Genomic DNA, 23409 nt, shown 5'->3' on the forward strand with positions numbered 1-23409 from the left:
AAACCCCAAACCTTGCAGGCAGAAAGTTGCTGCCAAGAACTGACGCATAAGGGCCGGAGCTGCCTGCTTGTGCCGCGAAGGCATCGGGTCGCTGCCTCCAGCTCGCCTTGGTGCCCGTGTCCCCGGCCGCCCTGCTGCCCGAGACTTCATTGCAGTCTCCAGCTGCAGCTCTGGGGACAAGGACAGCTGGGGAAATATATTAAAAAAGCTGCCTCTGTTCTTGCCCGGGCCGTGCTGCTCCGGTGCGCTGAGTGCTGAGCCTCTGAGCTGCACGGCCGCGTGCCCTCCGGCCGGGCCAACCTAACCACCGACTTGCGAGAAATGGCGCTGGAGCCGACAGAAACAGCCCCGGTGGAGCCAAGGGAGTGAGGTCAGCGCCGGCAAACCCAGGCCTGACTCAGGCGCTCGGGGCTCGCTGCGGCCTCGGCAGCACCGACGTGTTCCCTCGCTCCCCGCGAGCCGCGACCGAAGAGATAAAGCAGCAGCGGGTCTGTTAGCTCAAAACAAAAAGCTCAAAACAAAACAACAGCAAAAAAATCACTTTTCAGGTCCTTTCAGAATTGCACGGGACACGCGGAGGCAGCGCAGGCTGAGCGGAGAGGCAGCAGCGCGTCGCAGCGGTGTCCGCTCTCAGCATTGGCTTGGTGCAGTTTCCATCCTAGAAGCCACCGGTCAGTGGCACTGGAAACAGGCCGGGTGCAGGAGCTGTATGCGGGAAATTAGTCTGGAAGGCACGCTGGAAACTAATGCTAACAGCATTCTTGGAAGCCCTGTCCCTGACAAAAAAAAAAAAAAAGAGGGATTTCCTAAAATGACTGAAAATGAATTTGCAACATCTGTGAACAGTGGGTTGCCTATCTCTGAAGGTGGCGAAGGAAGAGTTACAGTCAGCAGCTCCGTGGTTTAACTGGCAAAAGCCAACGTGCACATAGACTACAGAAAGCGCCAGGTACACTACTAAGTGCCTTAAGTCCTGAATGCTTGGACATTGGGACTGTTAGTAACTGTGGAGTTAAAACTCCACAAATGTGCGCAATCTAAAAATACACTCTTTTTGGCCAGAAAAAAAAAAAAAGAGTTGTTTTTTTGGAATCAGGAGCAGCTTGTAATTAAAGCCAACAGTATGGAACTCTGTAACTGATCTGCTCGGAACAAAATATTTGGCTACCTGAAGAGAACCAAAACCTTTTAATTTTTTTGGAAAGGGGCTTACAGAAGTTAAAGAAGAAACATATGAACTTGTGGAGGAAAAGGAAACAATGCAAGCAAATTAAAACAGGCAAAGGGTCGAGCTCCTTGTTGGGCAAACATAGGTAGAAAAATAGAAAATAGAAATGGGAGTAGCTTTACTCCGATGAACAGCCCAGTCAGTGATTGTGACAGCAAATTGGCTGATCTGTTAAAAAAGCTATAGAAACCGAAATGATCTTATGCCATTGATCTCAGTTTAGCACTCTACAATGATACACTTTATGAGCAGGATTTTGTCTTATTTTCACTGAGGCATTTTTAACAGATTTACAGTGATGACTCCAATGAAATTACACGCATGGTAAGGGAAAGTTTAGCTTCATGGCAGAACAGCTCTATCCGAGTGATTTAACTCCTCGAAATTTGCCATTTTCAGCTGCAAAGGAAAATCTCGAAGGCATGATTCCAGTGAGGATGTTTAGTCAAACAGTGCCAGATGGATGTGTGGGATTCACCTTATGCTTTGGTTATGAATGAAAGTAGTGAGCTTGGAATTTGCTGAGGACTATTGCTGCTTAAAGAATTATGGTCAAGATACGGTTAATGCAGCCATGCTTGGGTCTGCTCCGACTGGTGGACCTGTGGAAATGAGAAGGAAAGGAAGCATATGGGAAGTCCGGTCCAAGGAGGTTGCCTAAATGAATCCAGCACGCCATCAGCCCTTTGGCTTGGGTTTAAAGCGATGCCACAGTTCCTTGGGGCTTTATGGAATTTGCAACAGAACTGTTGATACCTTCCGTCTCCTGGGACCTCCACACAGAGCCCAGCTCCTGCTGCCATGTGAGGGGCGCCGTCGCTCTTTCCACCCTCCAGAGAGGGAAAGAGCCAGGCTGTATCTGGGCTTTCCTGTACGTGGAGCACATGTCTGCCCTTAAACTGCGAGTGCCTCCCTAACCAAGTCACTGCAGTACAGCGTGGCAAGGGAGCAGGTCCATCAGCAAACGCTCAGTGAAGACAAACGTAAAGGAAAGCTCTTCTTGGAGAAAACCTTACCACCTCACAAGCGCTGCACAACAGCACTAGAAAATCAGGAGGATAGCTAGGCTGGCATCCTCGGGCTACCCCTTTTCCTTCAGCGGTGCCACAAACCCAGGGGTCATGCAGACCATAAGCACCTCCTGGCAAGTCACCCTCTTCTGCAAACGCCTCCTTCCGCAGGGCACGGGGGCCTCCAGCCCAACCAAAAGGGCCCTCGCACACCCCAGGCCTGCCCTTAGCATCCCCCATGCCTCGGAAGCAGGGCACGGCACAGCAAAACACACAAAAATTTCCAATGGATTGCTTACCATTAGTAAGGAATCCATTTTATAATTTAAAATCTGCGCAGGGGACTTTTTTTTAATAATAAGAACCACCCATGGCAAAAGTCTTCTTAAACCTGCCTATAGGGTTATGTTTTAAGTACTAAGTTCAGAGCGTTGTGGCTTTTTGGCTTTGTTTTGCTTTCAAAAAGGGCTGACGAAAACCTTTTTCACAAACTGAGAGGAGCAACTATAACACATGCAGAAAAAAGACAAGATAGCAGTCTCATACGGGAAATATTTCTGCTTTCGTTTTTATTTTATGAATACATATACAAGAGATGCATAATCTTCCATTATCCAGGCTTAAAGGTAACAGTTTGTTTTTCAAAACAGCTTAAAGAGGAAAATAAAAATAAGGACGAAGGCGGTGCAACATGTCCAAACCGTACAGCTGGAAACCTCGCTCAAGTTATTGCTGAAACGCGAACACGGTGGAGGCTGTGTCGGAGCGTGCGCTCTCCTGTGCTCTGCAAAGCCTCACCCAACGTGTTTATGCTTATGAAGAGAAAATGCTTTGGCATAACCAGAGATTCCTCCGCTCACACTTTATTGACATTTCTGAAACACCAAGAGAATAAAGGCTGGGAATTTTATCAGAAATCTTTTCCTCTCCTTGGCAGCGATGTCTTTAAAATGCAGGGGGAAATAAAGAAGTGCCGGTTGACAAGAGACTTCTACTTCCATACTAAGGTGGTTATACTAGCAGGATGCGGCACGATGCAAACAGCTTCAAATAGAAGAGATGGAGATATATATTTATATATATGTATATAATGTAAAAATGCTTATTTTATATGACAAAGGAAGATTTGTCAAGATAACATAAAATGAACCACTCTAAGACTAGCTTCCAGCAAAACATTTTGCTTTATTGGATCTATTTTCTAGCTACAAGTCAAGCTGACATCTGCCAGCCTTTTTACTTTTCATATGGCAGTCTATAAGAAATGTCTCATGCAACTTCTACAATGCTAAATACAGGGTAAATAACTGGGATTAAACAGGTGAGGAACAACAGCCTATTATTAGGACTGATAACAGCATATTATGTACATATAGCCATATTATATTCTCATGTCTTCACAGTAATGTGCAAATGTGACAAATATGGCTTTTGTAAAAAGAAAGTAAGACATAACTATACAGAATAATGGTTTAAAACGTTTAGGAGGATTTCACCTTTTTGTGAAACCTGTTCAATCATCATTGCATGGTGGCTAATGAGTTACCTCGGCACGGAGGAGTAGTTCAGGTGTATTTCCAGAAGGGGGCATAGATTCCTAAGGCACAATATTAATGTTAAACATTTTTAATTTAAGTCATGCTATTTTTATTTTGATTTTGATTTTTTGGTTATATGAAATAATAGGTCGTTGCTAGTTATATAGTAAGCGGTTGATTGTAAAAAATACAATGTTAGAGGCTACCCTACATGCCTATCTGTAGCTCCAGAAACATCAGCTAATCAGAAAACACACTATACAGCGCTGCATATTAAACCTTTGTGGTTTTTTGGTAATATCCTTTTTCATACATGTAGCAGAGAGTTATAAGGCTTCTGCGGAATAATAATATTATAATTGAACAAATATTTTACACTCTTCCATAATGGTATTTACAGTTACTTTAATTCATATTTTGCCATTTGGTAAATAACGTGTATTTTGTATGCATCCTTCTTGCCTATCTAAAGTGCTTGCTTAACTGCATGAGGAAAGAAAATGCATACCTGCTTTAGGTGCAACAAACCCTCCAAAGAAGTAGCTGAAATATTTGTTGTGGATCTGAAATGCATTCTCAGAAATTGAAATTATTGCTAAATTCAGTGCCCTCACTAGGCAATCATCTATATTATGTCATATATAAATATATGCATATATACTAGTATGTATGTACATGCATACACATTCATCTATCATGTAATAGATAGATTTCTATTTTTTTTGTCCATCAACCTTTTTTATTTTGTGCTATTCAACTCACTTGTGCTATGACTGAAGCCAGATTAAAATCAAAATCTTAACATGCTACTACTAACAATCCTATGATTCACTAGCACATAATAAAGACAATATGAAAAAGAAAGAGCTGAGATGATGACAAATCAAGAGGCTTTTGAAATGCACTGAGAATAAGGCAACAAGCTGTACATTACAGCAGAGGAAAAGCTGAAGAAATTCTGGAATTCATAAACACATCTTACTGGAGCGGGGATTTCTCGCCCCTCTTTGCTACACAGTCTCATGGTTTCGGTTTCCAAATATCACTCTCCAGAATGCAAGCTCTACCGCTTCTGCGCCTACCAGCACTTTTAATGAGAGCAAATTCAAAGCTTATTAAAAATGCCCCGATGCCACAACCTGGTAAAATAAGGCACTTCCAGGGCTGTATTCCAGCGATGCCATGCCAAAAAGACCAGCACTGGGAAGAAGCAATCAGATTTTGCTGAGTTTCCTAGTTTTGTCCCATGAAATGCGCCATCTTGGAGTTTTATCCCTCCTTTTTTATTTTTTTTTCCCTCCTCTTGAGATGATTTTCTTTAAAGAAGGTATTTCATCCGCTGAAGAACCACTTCTTTGTGAGCAAGAGGCAAATCTTCAGTTCTTAACGTTCAGTGAGGTGGAAGGCGGCAGTGGTACCAGGCAATGTCTTCAGTCTACGCGGTGTCTCTGTGCTCTAGCTGACACACACCAGCTAAGTCAAAAGTGTGGGTTTCATGCTAGGCCAGCATTGCAAGCTATGAATGGACGTTGGTACTGGAAAGGTCATTCCTTATAATTTCATTTACTGCAAAGAAAGAACACAAGAAAGAAAATGAACTGGTTAGAATCACGCTGCTGCAGACCTGTGTTTTCAGCAAGTAACCCCCTAAACTTGTTTCTTCACAGTTTGAGCGTGGTTCTGAACACGAAGCGTAACACCATGAAGGAGCTAGCACACGCTGGCCACAGTGCAGAACAGCAGCATTAACCGAGGTTATTAACATGCTGAATACTGGCTAAAACCAAACAAGAACAGCAGCACCCTGCACCCTTGATTGCATCCAGCTTTTTTAACATTTTAACCAGTTACAGGCAAAACGTTTCATTTGCTCCACAACTGGCTCTCAAACTCCAAGTAAGGGACCGCAGGAAGCCTTCGAATGAACCACCCGTTCCAGAAAAAGAGCCATTGGAAAGTATGTCAGCCATGGCACATGCTAACGGCGCCGAGCTGCCAGCTGCTTAACAGGGTATTTGAAGCTGCCATGCCTAGATAGAATAGGGCTTCACATGCTGATTTTTTTTCCACTGTGGGATGATTAAAAAAAAAAAAAGAAAAAAAAAAGGAGCAAAGAAAAAGAAACAAAACTGCCGTGGGCTTGCCCCGTTCCTGATAGCTGGTAACAAGCATAAATGTGTTCTCCATATATGTGCTCTCCTTTCATATTGACAAATCCACACGGCCAAGCAGCCTCTGATCCCATCAGGAATGGCAGACGGGAGGGGATGGGCGAGTTAAAGCCCTTGGCAAGAGTTGAAGAAAGGAGTAAACAGGGCCCCTTATCTCAGCATCGGCCACTCAGACCACCTCCACCGACAAAGCGCTGTTTTCTTCACTTGGGAGTCTTCTCCCATTCTTTTCCCCCTCCCCTGCAGATCATCAAGCAATACAGTTTCCCACACTCAAATTATGTCCATTTATCAGCTTGTGATTTTTGGCAGATGGACAGGAAATGACTGAACCTGGCAAAGGCCATCTGCAGTGAACTACACAACATCCCTTTCGTTTCCACCCCACCTCCCTGCCGCCACTGCCACCACCTGATTTACATGCAGATAGACCAGATAGACCAAATGCCATCAGGAAGGCTATCACCGCTGCAGAGTTTCCCCAGCACCACTGGGAGTGGGAAACACATGCTCACGTCATGGAACTGCCATGGAAAAGCCCGAGTTTTCCTTTGCTTGTGGGCTGCTGCTCATGGCCATGCAGATAACTCCACGTGTTTACTGGAAAAGGTCAAGCCTGTATAAAACCAGCTTCCTGAAGCAATTAGTTGGGGCTTTTATTTTTTGTTCTTCTGCAGACCTATTGCCCAGTTTGCAAACACAGCACATGGATCAGTCAGGATTTGTGTCACAGGTCCTGGCCACTGAAACCGCGTACACCATGGATATGCATGCCCTTACTTCAACTAGGACATATCATTTGTATTTGCAATTACCTCTTTACGGCAGCAAATTAAGAGCAATATGGAAATGAGATGTGAAGACAATGCAGTTCTCTCCCTGGAGAGTTTTGGGGAGTTTATCTTCAATATTTCAAAACAGTGGAAATAAAGTTAAGCAGCAAGTCCTGCTCCGTGAGAAAGAATACCCTGCCTACGTGCTAACGTGGCAATAAACGCTACCCTATTTACATGCTAGAAGACTTTGGACAGTTTTCTGAACTGAATGTCTATCTTGAATGCAAACAATGCACTTTTTTTTTTCTGTGGGATGATTTTTCCATGATGCTTTTGTAAAGATAGTTTCTTAGATAAACTTCTCGAAGCAACATTGGGTATCCAGCAAACACACACAGTGGTATCTTTGTGCCGAGTGTGGCAATGAAAACCAGTTCTCATATGGGCTAGAGTTACAATTTTGATAACTCTCCCTGTAGGTTTCCGTTATGCCAAACAAAATAAAGATATCATTTGTTAGTCCTTCAACACATATTATTTAGAAGCATTAAATAATGAATCTTTACAGCACCTCTGTGAAGCAGAAATGTTAAGTATGATCAGTAGTCTGCAGATGAGGACAAGGATGCAGAAGAGCTGAGGAGCCCCCTCAACTTAGTCAGGATTAGTATTCAAATATTTTGAATCTTGGGCTAACCCCACGGCACATCTGTAGTACTCTATCATCTCAATTTGCTCACTAAAACTTTCAAAAGTAATGTTCCCTTTTCCCCAGCCTGAGCCTCCCCACACTAAAACATTTTGAGAAAATATTTCAAAAGCGGATCAGCGGCATAAGGACCTCAAAGCCCCAAATCCATCCTCAGGATAGCTTAGGCACTTAGACATTGCCTTTTCCAGCCACATTAGGTGCCTCCAGACGAATCCACCGTCACTCACGTGGTACCAGCAAAATTGCTTACTCCTAGCCATGACCTGCCCTTTCCTTTCAGCTGCGAGCCGACCCACCCATCTGGGGACCATGGGTGGGCCCAAGGGGTCCAAGGTCCTTTGGTACTCCCAGTACTCAGCAAAGAGGCTCAACAGTGACAAGATCCAATCTGCGTCCTACTGAAATCACTTGCAATTACATTATTGACTGCAAGAGGGAAAGGATTCCGCCTGCAGCTGTTTCGTTCATTCTTATTAGATGTAACTTTCGCAAGAGATGGACCTCTGCGATCCGGATGGATGTAGACATCATGGGATGTAGTCCTCATATAACATTTAACAGTTTAACACCCATCACAACGCAATGTTAGCATGTACTCAGTGAGACTTCCTTACAGCGCAGTGACTGCCTCCAGATATCACAAACAAATGTGATCCAAACAGGCAAGAAAAAGGTTTAGCATTTCTCCTGTGGTGCCCATGGGTGGATGGGCTCAGAGACAGCTCCTCGGGGCTGGTCTGCTGGCCTCTTCATTTCACCTTCATCCACCCCCTTCATCTGCCACGGTGCTAAGGGCACAGAAAGTCCCAGCAGCACATCGGAAAAAAAAAAGACAAAAAGACAAAATGGACAGGGTTACAAGCCTGAAGCGAAACAGTATGTTGTCTCACGCAGCCACCGACATCACCCTACGACCAGGGAGCGAGCTCAGAAGTAGCATCTGTGTGAGGAGGTGAAAGGGGAAGCGTGCCGAGCGTGGGCTTTCCCTCGCGGCCGCTGAGGCACCTGAGCCCGCGAGGGAACACCCTGCGGCGGGCGACACGGCCCAGTCGCGCAGCGGGCGCGCGCGGGCCTTGGCCAAGGGGCAACGCGCAGCCTCATGGCTGCTCTGGACTTCTAGAAAGATCCTCCTGGCCTCCTCCAGCTGCGCGGCTCTAGCAGTGCCGTGAGGGCCCCCTGCTCCTCCTTCACCTCTGGGAAACGGATTTTGAAGAGAAACCTGCTGGCGGGACAAGTTCTGTTCTGGGTCACACATGAAAATATAGATGACATTTTCCAAGTAATTTTGGCTTAGAGAAAAAAAGGTCTTTAACGTCAATATTTTTGTTCTTGTTGTTTCAAGTCTCTGCAAAACGCCTTTTAAAGCTAAAGGGAAATAGTACCCTTAGACTCTAAAACACATTACAATATTTGCTGCAGAGTAAAGGAAATGATTTATGTTGGATCAAATGAAATGTTTTGTTTGAGTCCCAAGCTGTTTTTTGGGGAGCAAGAAAACATAAAATGCTTTTGTTTAGGCTTGACCCCAAAATCATCCTTCTCACCAATAAATCAAGAAAGCTATTACTCAAGTACGGCTCTGCAGAAGCATCCTGTATGTCTGTTTGTGCCACATCTCTCAACTGCCAATACCCAGTTGTTTGGGAAACAGTGTAAAAACAGGGCTCTCCTCCAGTGCTGCTTTCTCCAGTACATCATAACTTCTGACTGATGGAGGACTTCAGGAGACACTGGAGATGTGCATCTAAATTTTTTATGAACTTTGATTAAGTTTCTTCCATGAAGTTTTCTAACATCTTTCTGAACCTGTTCTGATCTTCAAGATTTCCTGCAGCAATAGGTACTGAGATTTAAGGACGTGTCGGGTGAAAAAGTGCTTCCTTTTCTTTTAAGCTTGTTACTTGATAATTTCATTCTTGTATCGGGTGAAAGAGCTGATTGCTCCTTGCTCACCATCTCCTTTGCCATCCATCACAGCCCTTCCACTTGGGATCCTCATGGCGCTGGGTGGTACTGTAGGGCCACTGCACAATTCCTCAGAGAGAGGTCCAAGATACTGCTGGATTTGTTTTTTTTTTTTCTCTTAGATTCCAGGTTTCTAACAAAATACTTATTAATATAGTTGAGAAGAGTCTACCGATTGCTGATTAGGGCTCCGGTTTTGGCTTACAGATCTGTTACTACAAGAGTACTGTGTGTGTTACAGAGAACAGCAGTATTCAGTACAAGCAGTATTTCGGCCTGGGTTTGAATTTCATTTCTGAAGCAAATGTTGGTCTTTGAGTCAGCTGCTGCTTGGATACAGGTGCATTCAAATTCGTAGTAACATTCCAGGAGTAGTTGAATTTTGAATGAGGGTAACATTTTTGAGAGAAAGGTTGCAAAGGGTTTGTGCTCGCCTTTTAAACAACATAACCTTAGTACTCAAAAAGACCCATTTTGCAGACACAGCAGACAAGAGTCAGTGAATTACTTGATCTGAGGTGGTGCCTGATACAGCTTTGGTGCTGTTCTTGACTAGCAGGCAAATGTTTAATTTTCAATGCATGTATTAGCATAACACTTCCGTTAAGCAACAGGTTCATCCCTAGCAGATCAAACAGTTTAGTAAAATGATTTACAGCACTTTTGTCATCAGATTTTTTCATCTGTTTTTCTGTTGGCTTTGGGGAGTGGGGACATTGTTGCTTTTATAGCTAACACCTACAGTTCCCCACAGTGCCTTCCCTCAACTGATACTTTCCATTGTCATGTTCAGCTTTTCCACTGACATAAACTCAAAAAAGTAATAATGCTGAGAAATGCAGGGAACACGTGACACCTCTACCTGTCAAGGCAACTGAAAGAGGAACCTTTCCTTTGCTAAACAGCAGATGCCACGGTAGCAGGATGTGGTAAGCTGTTATACCACATTTTAGTTTAATAAGGAGTCTTTTCTTCTTGTATTTTGCTTTGCTTTAAAATGCCCTTGCAATGGAAAGTTTTGTTTTACTAATTACCAAAATCCATGTCTTTCGAGTTCCTGCTTGAAACAGGACAACCGGATACATTTAAACCATCGCAGACTCCATACATGGATGCAAACTTCATAGGAAATGGAATATTTTTTCAAATCTGGGGGCTACATATGGATTCCATTAACTGCTGAAAGCTTAAATTTCTGCTGACTTCTGCTTTCCTTATATTTGACTATTAATTTGAATAGTGATAACATTATGGCCTCCTGTTTTAATAAAAATCACTCTCCTTTTGGGACAAAGTTCAGCCTTTCAGCTCAGATATTGATCCCACTCACATCAAAGAAGGGACAAGGCCAAAGATGTGAGTGGAAGGAAAAAGGCAGATGTAGAGGAATGGTGAGTTCTTTGGTAGATGAAGATGAGATCCTTGATGACTGCAATGTTTTAGCTGGTACTACTAAAGGCAAAGGTCCCAAAGAATCTAAAAAGGAAAGGCAAAGCTAGAGCTGAGATCAAAAATACAGCTGTGGAGAGCTGTGCCTACTGATTTGAAACATAGCCTCAGCTTTTTTGACTTCACTATCACCCCTCTGCCTGCACTCACTCGCTTCTGCACTGTGGCATGAGCAATAGTCCCACATGGAAACATCTACTACCAAAATGTCACTCAGTGAGTCAGCTACGAAGAGGCAAGCAGAGAGTGTTCCTTCCTCGCATCTGGGAGGAAAATGCCACGGGACTAGCCTCTCCCGGCTCTGGCCTCAAAGTGCCGTTCCCGGTCCAGTCAGGGCTTCCTACTGCTCTCGTTTGGCAGGGAGATGGAGCCTGTTTTAGACAAGAAGCAGGCGCTGTATTAACCATGTTGTTCTCAAATAAACTATTAACATGAAAAAAACCTCACCTTTACATTACTCCTGAAAGAGGTTTATGGAAGAGAGAGTCTGACAATAATATAAACCTTCCAATTTCACCCCTTAGCTCTCCCCGCTTTTCGGATGAGAATTGCAGTTTCTGGCCTGTTTTAGCAGCAGTCTCTTCTCACATCATACCCTACAGGCCACGGAAGTCACTGTCTGTCTTTCCATTGACTTCAAGCTACTTCGGCACCGGCCCAGAGACCTTTGTATAAGACAAATGAGTAACGGAGTTGTGGTTTATATTTATTGCTGCATTCCTTTTTGATTGCGAACTTCACTTGTAATCAAAATACGTAAATAAATAAGTACTTGAGTGTTTTTTCGTGTTGAGCAAGAAGCAATTTTTTTAATGAAACCACCTGCACAAGTACACTATGTAAGTGATTGTGCTGCAACAGGAGAAACTAAATGGAGTTTCTGTGGTCTGCTTACGTGTGTTTTGTCACAAAAGGAGACCCAGATTGATATTATCAGTATTGTCCTACGTTAAGACACAAACGGCTTCACTATGCTCCCAAAGCATTATGGCGGGGTGCAGAGCACACATATCAAGTCACGGGCCCTGTTTCAAGCCATCTGCATCATCACCCCTGCATCTGCCTTCCTGCCCACACTGCTAACGCAGTGCCAGAGCCACTGAAAAGCTGTGAGGCAATTCTGAGAGGAAGCCTAGCACAGGTTTGCAGAGAAAACGCCTGAGGGCTTGTATCGATCAGCAGAGTTTTACTGTTCTCTATGTCAATCTATTTTAAGGAGTATAATACAGTTAAAGCAAGGTGGCACTGAAAGCTTTTGTGCAGAGCAAATACCTTGTGATTTGCTGGACATGTACGTCTTCATATTTCTACATATGTTGAGATGGTGTCAGCTCAGTGCTGTGAAGGTATCTGGCCTTTGGGCTGATCTACAGTTCCCTATCAATAGAAAAGGCCACACACCACAGTCCTAGACATCTACACCTGAAGGTGTAGCTTTCTTCACACCTCGGTAGCCGGCCTCTGCTCATTCCTTTCGGTCCATCCCTGAACCCGAGGGATCATCGTCTCCAGGGTGGAACAGAACCGAAGCAGGAGGTTCAGATGCTATAATGCTCCTTGACTGCGACAGTACAGAAGTTAGCTGCTTTGCCTGGTATATGTATTATGGAAAAATTAAAAAGAGATCACCAGCTGCATCATTCAACCTACACACGTGAAAAGTCTCTGGGAAATTATGCATGGATTCTGCTGTGCACTGAGGAGGTACCTTCACCTTTCAGACGGGTTAACTCTGAAACCAACATGCTTATGTTTGAGCTCCAGGGCCTGGCGCTGATCAAACTGCACAGCTACACAGCACATGTAAGCAATCTTCAGAAAAGGGTTCTTATCCTGAAATCAGAACGCCCTCAGTTTTGCCTCCTGCTTTTGCCTTTCAACAGAATCCATCTGCACAGGTCAAGCCTTACACTGGCACAACAAGAGTGCCTCCCAGGTCAGCAATCTCCCCACATCCTTCCCTGCACAGAGCAGACACTACTGGAGTGCTCTGAATTTCCACTGTCTACACTAGGTCACTGTTTTCTAGCAGCTTGGAGCAGCGACTCTTTTCATTTTTGTACAACGCTGACCCCACTGTCACTATTTAACATATCCCATATTCAGCATATGAACAGTGATATTAAAACAGAACTTGGAAGTCTTCAAGAGCTTGACTTCAAGAGCTAACTCCGCACTACCTTGGGTGCTTCACAGGATGGCATTCACTTCCCTGTCCACAAGTACTGCTCTCAGATTTTTCTACCAGCAATGCTGCACAGAGCTCCTCTGTTCTCATATGCACTTAGTTTAGATGAAATGCATGTCTGAAGAGGAACCTGGAGGCACAAGTGAATTCAGAGGAAGCAGAAACACAGAAGAAAAAAATGGTGTTCCTTATCTCCATGTACAGATCTTATTAAAGAAAAAAAAAGGCTAAGTAGAAGCCCATAGACAGCTAGTTAACAAATGAAGCTCCTACTATAAACTCCATCACAGGAGTAAAATGTTATAGTTTTTATCTGGGCACCTACTTCTGTGCTGCTAATAAACAGCAATCCTCTCTGACACATGAAAGCTTCATCTCTGGAAAAGAATTAGGGTTATCTTAGAGAATTCTCTTTTCTAGTACTATGCTATGAATTAGAAAAAAAAATCGGAAAGTGGTGATATGAATTCCTGAGGTTCCTGCATGTAATGCAAAACTATAGATCACATGAAACCTTACTGATTTAAAAACCAAACAAAACAAGTCTTGTGAAGCAATGGAAAATATAACTTCACATGTTCCATAAAGAAGTCAGATCTTGTATTACCTCAGGTGTCCTGGATGCGTTTAAACCTTAAACTTATTTTTATCTGTTTAATCATAATAAGCCACCACCACAGGGCATGCTATTTTTGGAGACCACGAATAGGACAGTGGAGCAAGTGAGTGACAACAAGTAGCAGGTTTTAATAAAACATGATCCTCCCATATGAGTGTAGGCTTGGCACAGTGAATAGTATTGTTGTACATGACAGCCATCAAAATGGAATAAGTTTCCTACCTGCTATACCCAGGGCTTTATTTAGCTCATCAACTCCAAATAATGCAAAATCTGCCCCCGTGGGTGGTTGTGGAGGGTTAAGGAGAAGGTTTCTCATTGCGGTGCAAAGACAACGCGCTGCGGCAGCAATTTCACGGCGACTCTTGACTAGGTGCCCGCTCTAATTAAGCCCCATCCTGTCACACACAAACTCACGGGTTTGTACTTTTTAAACTGCCTCGTGTGAAACCCTGAGAACCTCCGAGTTCTCCCTTTCTGCAGACACTTAGGGCTTCATCCCGGCTGCTGCAAACAGAGGTCAAAACCTTAGCTTTCTTTTACTATACATCTGAGGACAACAGCACTAAAACAGATTATTTTTTTCTGACAAACAATCAAAGAGTCAACATGTAACTTTCACTAGCCCTCGCTCGGCCAAGACTTCCCTGGAGTTCAGCTGGGATTTAGTCTAAGCAAACGCCATGGGATTTATCCCAGCATGATGCAAGCCACATTTGATACACACACATCCACATAAGCGTGAGGGCAGGGCTGGGGGACAGACAAATAAACCACATTTTAACCAAAATTATGTGTTTACGTTCCTAAGAGCATCTGTAAGGGAAACAAAATAGACATATTTCTACGCTTTACGCAAAATTTCCACACAACAGCACAACTATGCAAGCACTACCTAGCGCTGCCAAAGCCGGAGGTCGCTGCTGTTGGAAGCTGTGCGGGGTAGAAATGAGGTAGGAATAAGGAAGGAAGAACACGTGCTGTTTTGCTAGAGATGAGAGAAAGCTGCCCATACCGTACAAAATACGGCATGACAAACTGATGATCAGTGATGATCACTGATACTTTCCAGTTTAGCACCGAACAGTGAAAGAGCGCTGCCGACCCCGGGTTTTTAAAACTCATGAATCATGCCCTGAAGCATGACAAGAGTGAATTCAAAATCGAAACAAACTTAAAGCACGATTCTGAGATCTCCGTATCTGCCTCCAATTTTTAGCCTCCAGGCTTCCCTGGCTGTATGGATTAGACCCTAAATGCAACAGAGAGAAACTTCCTTTTTAATGTTGTACTCCTGACTGCAGCCCGCGAGCTTTGCTGCCCCTCACAACTCGGAGTCAGCGGCGGGCGATACCTGAACCAGGAGGCTTGCGCAGCCTCGCACCGATACGAGGGTTACCAGCCCGCAGCGCCTGCAGGGGCCCGGCGCCCCTGCGGCTCCAGGGAGCAGCCGCCGGAGGAGGAGCGGGCACGGAGAGGCTGCTGCTCCTCCTCTGCCTTCCTGCCCGCGATGCCGGGGAGAGCCTCCTGCTCGCACGCACGCGGCAGAGCACGAGAACTGTCTCTCTGCAGCTGCCACCAGCCACCTGCGCCTCACCCCGCTGTCCTACACGGGGACGTGTCTGTCTATGAAGCTTTGAGGGGGAAGTGAGGAAGGAGCGATGGTGACAAATCCTCTTAGAGGCTAGAATAGAACTCAGCCAGTCTCCCTTTCTCGCAACTTTGACACCTCTTAAAAAGTGAAATGCACCCACAATGTGACCAGCACCTTCTTTGCCTTTCTCTTAAAGATGATATTAGTGGTGTAGAGCTCTGGTGCTGGCCTTCATAGCACTTAGCACACCTTTTTCAAGGTAGCAGGCAACCTGGATCCATTTATCCAGCTACCTAAAAATCTCCTACTTTGGTGCCACGAAGACGGCTGAAGGTAGTAAGAAAAAGTTTTAATTTTATTTCAAGGATTCAGTAGAAAGGAGCTACTCTATATTCAGGAAAAGTAAGATTCAGAAGAAAAAAATCTGAAGCAGAGGGAAGCAAAAAATGGTCCATAACCTCAATGACTTACTAATTTCAGAGTTTAAAGAAAAAAAAAAAGAACAGCCAGATAAGACCGAATTTCTGTATTGATTATGCAATTATTAAACTTTATAGAAGCTTTTCTAACATTGCACATAATGAACAATTTATCAAAGTATATTAGGTGCCACAGAAGTTGCATTCGATATAAAGGGGTCATTAAGTTTCTTGTAATTGCACATTACTGAAGCTTTAGTTAGTTCTAAATCAAATCAACGGGACGTGCATGTATGCTCTTTAATTGACTTTATGTAATAACCGTGTGGCCCCTAGTGATCATCTGGAATCCTCTAAAAGGAGACACCTTGCACTAATGTTGGTAAAAATTAGCTCACTTGCTGCTAAGCATTAACAAATACCACGAAGAGATAATAAATGGAAGAAGCAAAAAGTACCTTGGGGTCACACATGAGTGTTTGTCAAATGTCCCTTCCTATCCCCAGCAAAGAAAGGCAAAGAGAGCTGGTTCCACTACGAAGTCAGCAGCAAAGTCTCATGGACTTAATAGCATCTGGCCTCCAGACCTGAGTGTTACTGAGTCAGGCTTAAACAGGTAACAGGGTGCAGGGAGGGATTTTGGAGGGGATCCTACCCTGTATTTGCCCCGTTAAAATCAGCATCTCTTTCCTTCACAGCCCTTTCATCAGCAAACCTCAAAGCAAGTGCTCAAAGCAAGTGCTTAATAGAAAAGATCAGTGTCATTATTTGTATCTTTTAGCAAAAAAGCACCCAGGCAGGGATAAAATGAGGTTGGGAGAGGGTGATCAGGCCTTTAAGAGAAGGATGTGTCTGATTGATACAGAAGAAAAAATGCACCTGCAAGTCTGCTGGAGGCTCGGCTGGAAACATCACACCACCTGGGGAGAATCATTATGTCAAGGGACTTGTTTGCTTCTTTTCAGGGGCAGACACAGACCTAGGGGTTAACTATAGGAATTTGCATTGGTGGTTACAAATAGCCTGCAAAAAAAAAACAGAGAGGCAGAGTCATGTGATAAATTTGTTTGTGGCATGGTGACGTGGCCCCCACCATAATATGAACTATACGTAATTCCATAGGGTTTTATCTTAACCACAGTGGCATCAATTGGTGAAGAAGACTGCATTCCTCAAAGGAAAACCTGTTCTGTGTATTACAGCTATTCGGAGAAGAGCATTGATGGGGTTTAACACTACTTTTGCATCCCATTTTTTATGTACTAGCTGTTCAAGGTGAAAACCTTTTCCTGACAAAAATCCATTGTTCCTCAGTTGGGCTGGGGGTGTTTCTCCAAAGGGGAGTGCCTAGTGGTGAGGAGCTCCACTAGGCACTTATCAGATCAGAGGTGGCCTCAGCTGGAAAACCACTAGCTCAGTATTACATAGGTGCTCTCACAGGCACAGGAGATGCAGCTGTGAACAGTAGAGGGGCCAGACAGTTGCTGAACTCCAATACTCCCTGGATGCTAGAAATGCCTATAGCAAGCAGGCTCGAATTAGGGCAGCTGGAAGAGTACTCGTATTTGTATATGGTCCCAGTGCTGCAGAGCTGCAAACATGGCAAAATATCTTTTCCTCTGCTCCCTTCTCCCACGTGCTGCATTAACCTACACAGTGGCTCCTTTGTTTGCATTGACACAGCAATGTCAACAGAACCAGACGCTCCCCGATCATCACGGACCGGCTCCCAGCAAAGAAATCTTCCCTGTCACAGCTTAGCGCTCGACGCGAGAACAAGGCTGAGCTCAACGCTGCCCACCGGAATGAAGCACGGGCAGGCCTGCCACACAGCTTCCCGCGCTGAAGAACGGGGAAAGAGGCACTTGAGAGACACAGATGGAGAACACTGATTTTTCAAGTACCTTTAAGGATCTGAAGCTTTATTCAATGCGTTTGTTTTGCACTATCTAAACAACTACTTGCAAGGTGCGACAATCTTCGTTTTCTGCCTCTTTTGACTGCTTGGACTCTAGAAACCTCACATCCTGCTAGCTGAGAAGTGACAGGGCACTTCCACGGGCAGGATCATGATCTGCACCTCAAAGCTTCAGCAGGAATCTTCAGTAGGAGAGGAAGAGTTTTAAAAGCAATTCAAGACTAGCTTAAAAAAAACTCATTTTTGCCACCACGGAGAAACCTGGCTGCTTATATCAGAATGTAAAGCCAGCTCAGGTGGAAGATCAGCAGTTTAGCACAAGGAATCTTCAAGAGCAACTTTGTAAAATCCACATTTCATAGTCCTCAGAGGGCTGGATTGCTCCCTGCCCCCCCAAGGGCAGTTGGGAAGGACCATGGGGACTCAAGGATTCCCCTGTGGGCAGGTAGGAGGGTAAAATTTGGCCTTATCTTCAACAGCAACCTTGTGATAGGAGGCACAAGCATGACCCAGCAAAGTGTTGAGCCCTTTCAACTCTCCCCAACCTCTCCAGAAATGCATCACTTTTCAGAATAGGGCCCTAAGACCCAAAAGCACTGATGTACTGATGTCCTCTAAAGAAGTTAGCGGCAACAGAGGTCTTGATGAAAGACCACGCAAGCTGGTGGTTGTTTGCAGCACACGAGGACCTTTCGGGTGCACCACACCTTTTGCAAAACACAGCTACATGCAGCAAACGATTATCTCTAGTAGCTTCCGTCTACACACATTTCTGAAATACTTTCATTCCAAACTGTTTTGAGAGGAAACATTATAAAGAATGGAAACCTGGCATTTAATCAGATGGAAACCTCTGTTTCCATTTTACAGAATAGGGAAAAAAAAAAGAATTATAAAAAGAATACCCAGCATTAGCTGCTAAGCAGGGAGATGAAAGATAAGTAGAGGCTAGCGATCAGGAGAATTAAGGCACTGCATGCATTTACCTGCACTTGGAAAGGGTTCTGAAGGGTGCGTCAGGCCTGTATTTGCCGTTCTCTCTCAAAACTACGTAAACACCTAGTTAAGAACCTGGTTTTGACAGACGAAAATTCTATTTTCTTAAAAACTCACAAAATAAATACCTTGATTTCTTTCTTTTTTTTTCTAAAAACCTGGATGAAAGGCTCTTCTGGTCAAGACACAGAGCAAATATTTACAGGTGCTGGGGAGACACCATTTCCTCCCTTTAGGCTTCCACCTAGTGTCTGCCACATAATTTTATCCATTGAATGATTTTTTTTTCCAGCCATCTGCCAAGAGGAAATAACTTCGCTGTATTGGGAGTCTGGGAATCCTAGAAAACAATCTTAAATCCATAAAATAATTGAAGTGCAGTTTTACTGAGCTGTTCAGTTCGATTCTGATTTTTATTACAATGTCAACAAGAGTTTAATTTGTTTTAAAGTTTAGGTTCTTAAATCTGAGTGATATACGGTAGTTTACAGCTTGCTGGCAACAGCTACTGTGGAAAAAAAAAATGGAAAGTGCATATAAAGGCGGTTCTAAGTTTGACATTGTGAAAGCAGGGAGTAGTGCCAAGAGCAGCAAACAGCATGGCTTTCCCAATCCTGGCTGGCTTTAGGGACTGCTTGCTATTGACATCAGTCGCTATGGGATACATTTCCCTGCTCTAACAAATCTCATCTGGAGACTGTAATTAAAAAAGAAATGTCTTAAAGTGTAATTTCTTTCCCTAAAACATTTACAGATGTTAACTAGATGGCTAATGGTGTAAGATGTCTGTGGGCGGACATCTTCTTCCTTATCTGCTGTGTCAAAGAGGAAGATTTCCTTATTAAAACCCATTTTAAAAGTAGTATCTTTTCCATGGACATGTGTGGGGGAGTGCGCCTTTTTCGCCTCTTTCTCTAGCCCACTTGCTGAACTGAAAGGTTTCAGGTATTTCTTTCCTCGTTTCTTCTTTTTCTTTCTCTTTAGAATTCATTTCCAGAGCTAGCCTGATTTAAAAGCGAAGGTATTCAGAACGGCTAAAAATGTCCTTGCTTAGCAGACTAAGTAGTATCCCAGCTGAGCTTTAAAATTATAATAATAGTAGTAGTAGTACTAATAATAATAATAGTGATGTAAGGGTTTTTTTTTTTTTTTTTTCCTTGCTATAGCGACTTTCCATCAGCCCCCTTGGCCGGCACGCTTTTCTCAGCGCTGCTAAACGCATTTCTAGGCGCGCGCCGGCCGCTCGCGTAAGGCGATCCGCCTGCCGCGCAGGCCGGGCCGGGCCGGGCCAGGCCGGGCGCGTGAGGGGAGCGCGGCGCGAGGCAGCAGCAGCAGCAGCCGCAGCGGCGCGGCGAGCCGGCCGTCCCTGGGGACGGGCGAGGGGGTTTTCTCAGCTGGCGAGCGGCGGCCGTCGGCACTGCACACGTGTCCGCTCCACCTCGGCCGCCGAGAGCCCGCTCCCGGCCAAGTACTTCATGATTTACGCAGCCGTATCGAATAACTGCCGAGCACCCTGCAGAAGGCGATGGCTAAAACCCTCCTTTCTGACATACGCGCCCCAGACACAGTTGTCTGCTTAGGCCTTTCCTTCTTTCTTTCTTTTCTTTTTTTTTCCCTTAACTGGCTTTGATTGGAGCCAGAGCCTTGGGTAAATCAGAGGAATTTCTAGATTTTTCTGAGCGCTGTGAGCTCTTGCTGCTTTCCGGTACCTACTTCCTGCCATATCTAAAATAACAGCAGCTGCAGGGGCCTGATAGAGAAGAGCTCCAGGGGACAAATTCTCACAAATGGGGTGGGAAAGAAAAAAAAAAAGTAAAAAAAAAGGAAAAAAAAAGACAGTTATTAGGCAGTTGATAACACACATAGTCACCATCAGATTCATTGTTATGGCTGATAGTAGTGGACACTGTTGTTGGAGCAAAACAAATCCTGCAGAACAGTCATGGGAATGATAAGTCTTGGTGTTCACTGGGATAAGCGGGGTAGCCTGACGGCACTTGTCCTATTGTACGGAGTATCACGCCTCAGTTAGCTCATGTCTCCAAGGGCCCGATAAGCAAGGATGAATGTGAGCTGCGTTCAAGCTTTCTCGGCTATCTATGGATAGCTGCACTGGAAAGCTGCTGTGCATGTACCTAAGGCCACTACTTGAGAGGCAGATGGGGCATAAAATGGAAAATTCTTGAAATGTTTCCATTTTCCATAGAGAATCTGTGACGTGGTCTTGATGCAGACATCAATAAGTATAGCAACTCAAGAAACTCAACCCCCCAAAAAACAGTCTGACCTTATATGGTGCTTTCACCCCAAATGTACATATCTGCTCTCCTATGTTCGAACGTGAAGTGCTCCTTGAACTTCTTTCGGTATCAAACCCATAAGCCATCCAATCATTTCTTTAAATATTAGCACGCCACAAGCAATGGAAGGAGCTAAGCGAGAGTTCTTAAAACCTCTACAAGTCAGTCACACTACATATACAATGCAGATAGTATTTCAGATTATTGTACGTGCTGTTAACCTTTACATATTAATGCCATAAAATCTTTTATGGTTGCTCTGGGAACTATAACTTTGCCAGCATCAACTTTTGGACCCTTAAATTATCATCTAGTATTAGAGATTTTCATGAATATGATTTTTTCTTACAGTTTTTTTTTTTTTAAGAGAGTTAAGTGATCAGATGTCTGTCTGAATGCAAAAGGGTGACTCCGATCCATAGGGCACAGGAGACAACAACAGAAGAATTTCTATCAACTTCAGTGGGCTTTGGAACAAGTCCCTGTTATACAGGCAGATAATTCAAGGTGAACCCACAAAAGCACAGGTTATTGGTCTGGTCTGTCCATGAGAAAGAATTGGCGGATTTTTAGTGAAATGAGGTTTTTCTTTCCCTAAGTTCCAAATCATTACTCTAGCTCTAAAAAAAAAAAAAAAAAAAAATATAGCTTGAGCACATGGCTCAGCTGTGAATTATTACTTGCTAAAACAAGATGATGTTAAGCTACTTGGTCCTTCCCTTTCCCCAAAGAGGTTCTTTAAAACACAAATCATCTTGGTTCATGCTCAGGTAATTCCAAAAAGAAGTATACAAACAGGCCAAAATTAGACAGTGCAGACAACATTACAGACTAGAATTCTAAGACCTAAACCACTTAAAAACAATTTTTACAAGAAAATCACCTTGACTGTAGGAAGAATGCAAATTTGTATTTCTGCAAAAGGATGATAAATCATAAAGTACAAGGTACTGCCTAAACCAGTTTTAAATACCATTATGTCTGTGACTTTTGTTCAAGAAAAGACGAGTATAGTGAAGGTCAGAGACAGACTAAGGAGCAATATTACAATTATTTACTGACATGAGACTGGAAAGAATAGCACATAGCTACATGTAGCAGAACTTGGACTTCAGACACACAGGAAAGAATGGTTCATTTTATGCCACTAATCATAGCCAAGCATTAAAATATTTTGGAAAAGTCCTATTATTGCTCATTCCACAAACCAGGGTTTCATTACTGGTATACCATGAAATTTATTAAGTCCATTCATACAAATTAATTTCCTTTCCTGATTTCCATTGGCATGTGAGATACAGACACAAATATGACTACAAGTCTGAAGAAGGAAAGAAAAAGATACAAAAAAATCCTTCTGCTTGCACTTAAAAGTGCAATAACCTCATGTAAGGCTGGAGCTAGCAGAATCATCCCTGCAGCTGTATGAGTAAACTCATTCCTAAACACATTGGTTCAGTTTCTGAACACAAATCAGTGCAGCTGCACTACATTTAGATGAATATCTGCTGAGTTTCACAAGAGGGGAATCCTTCTAGCTACCTCTGTCAGGAATAACTGAAGGTACATTTTCCTACTCTTCAAGCTTTTCATTTTGCAGCAGTGATGTACTGCATAGATGTCTCTTCCGTGTTACGAGAAATATCCATCTTAAAAGAATTCTCACCATTGTTTTAGTGTCTCAAGGCTTGGGTTTTTTCTCCTGCAAAGGTGCTTCCCCTCTATGAATTTTTACATTTGATATTTTATCTGTCTTCACGTAATGTTCTGAGCATTGACACTTCAGAAAATGGGACTAGGGAGGCTGTGGCCCAGATTGCTCATGGCACTATTATCTGCAACAGGAAGCCTGGCACAACCTTATTTGGAGGGTTGCTGTTCATCACACGCATCTGCCAACTCCTCCCTGAAACAAGCTCCTTACTGACAGCAGAGAAATTAAATTGATTATTGCAGAAATCTAAATTTCATCAGAGAAACCACAGACAGCCTCTGAATCATCACTTCTATGGCTGGCTGATGTCCACTCAGTGACCAAAAGTTTCTGAGGTCACAATTCACAGGAAAGGAGGTCCTGTCTCTGCCATCTTAGGCAAGGCCTGTCTGTACCATCTTCACAGTAAAGTATGACATAATAAGTTTCTAATTTCAGATGTAGATCTTCTGAATATTCATCTAACAACCAAATTAAGGTTCATTTGTAGTTTTCCTAAAAGAAAATCCTAAATCCATAATATTCATGATCACACTAAAGGCTTCATACTACTAGCTAATCATACCGCTTGCCATAGGAAAAGTTAGGCCTTGGTCCAGCAAAGCAGTTTGTAGGGATAGAAGATCCCTTGCATGAAACAGCCAGCAGGACATAGACCACACGTAGCAGATCTTAACAATAACAACAAAAAACAATTTGGGTCTTATGAAAGTGTTTGCAATGTTTATTTGTCTTAAACCAGAAAAGCCATGTTTTTTGCTTTTCTGGTTTGAAACAAGGATAGTCCCCATAGCTAAACGGAATGCTAGAGA

The 23409-nt window shown here is 43.6% G+C and overlaps 1 protein-coding gene across 1 annotated transcript in view; it reads right to left on the reverse strand.

Annotated features, from left to right (window-relative positions):
* Positions 1-5064: 5064 nt before the first annotated feature.
* Positions 5065-23409, reverse strand: part of NFATC1 (nuclear factor of activated T cells 1) — a 106852-nt gene continuing 88507 nt past the window's right edge. The window contains exon 10 of the mRNA XM_088533413.1: positions 5065-5342. Within this exon, the coding sequence (XP_088389539.1) occupies positions 5293-5342 (50 nt within the window). The 3' untranslated portion in view covers positions 5065-5292. The remainder of the gene's footprint in view (positions 5343-23409) is intronic.

This window comes from Tinamus guttatus, unplaced genomic scaffold (genome assembly GCF_059628265.1).
Source record: "Tinamus guttatus ecotype Peru unplaced genomic scaffold, ASM5962826v1 Tinamus_guttatus_pri_ptg000497l, whole genome shotgun sequence".
NCBI classification, from domain to species: Eukaryota; Metazoa; Chordata; class Aves; order Tinamiformes; family Tinamidae; genus Tinamus; species Tinamus guttatus.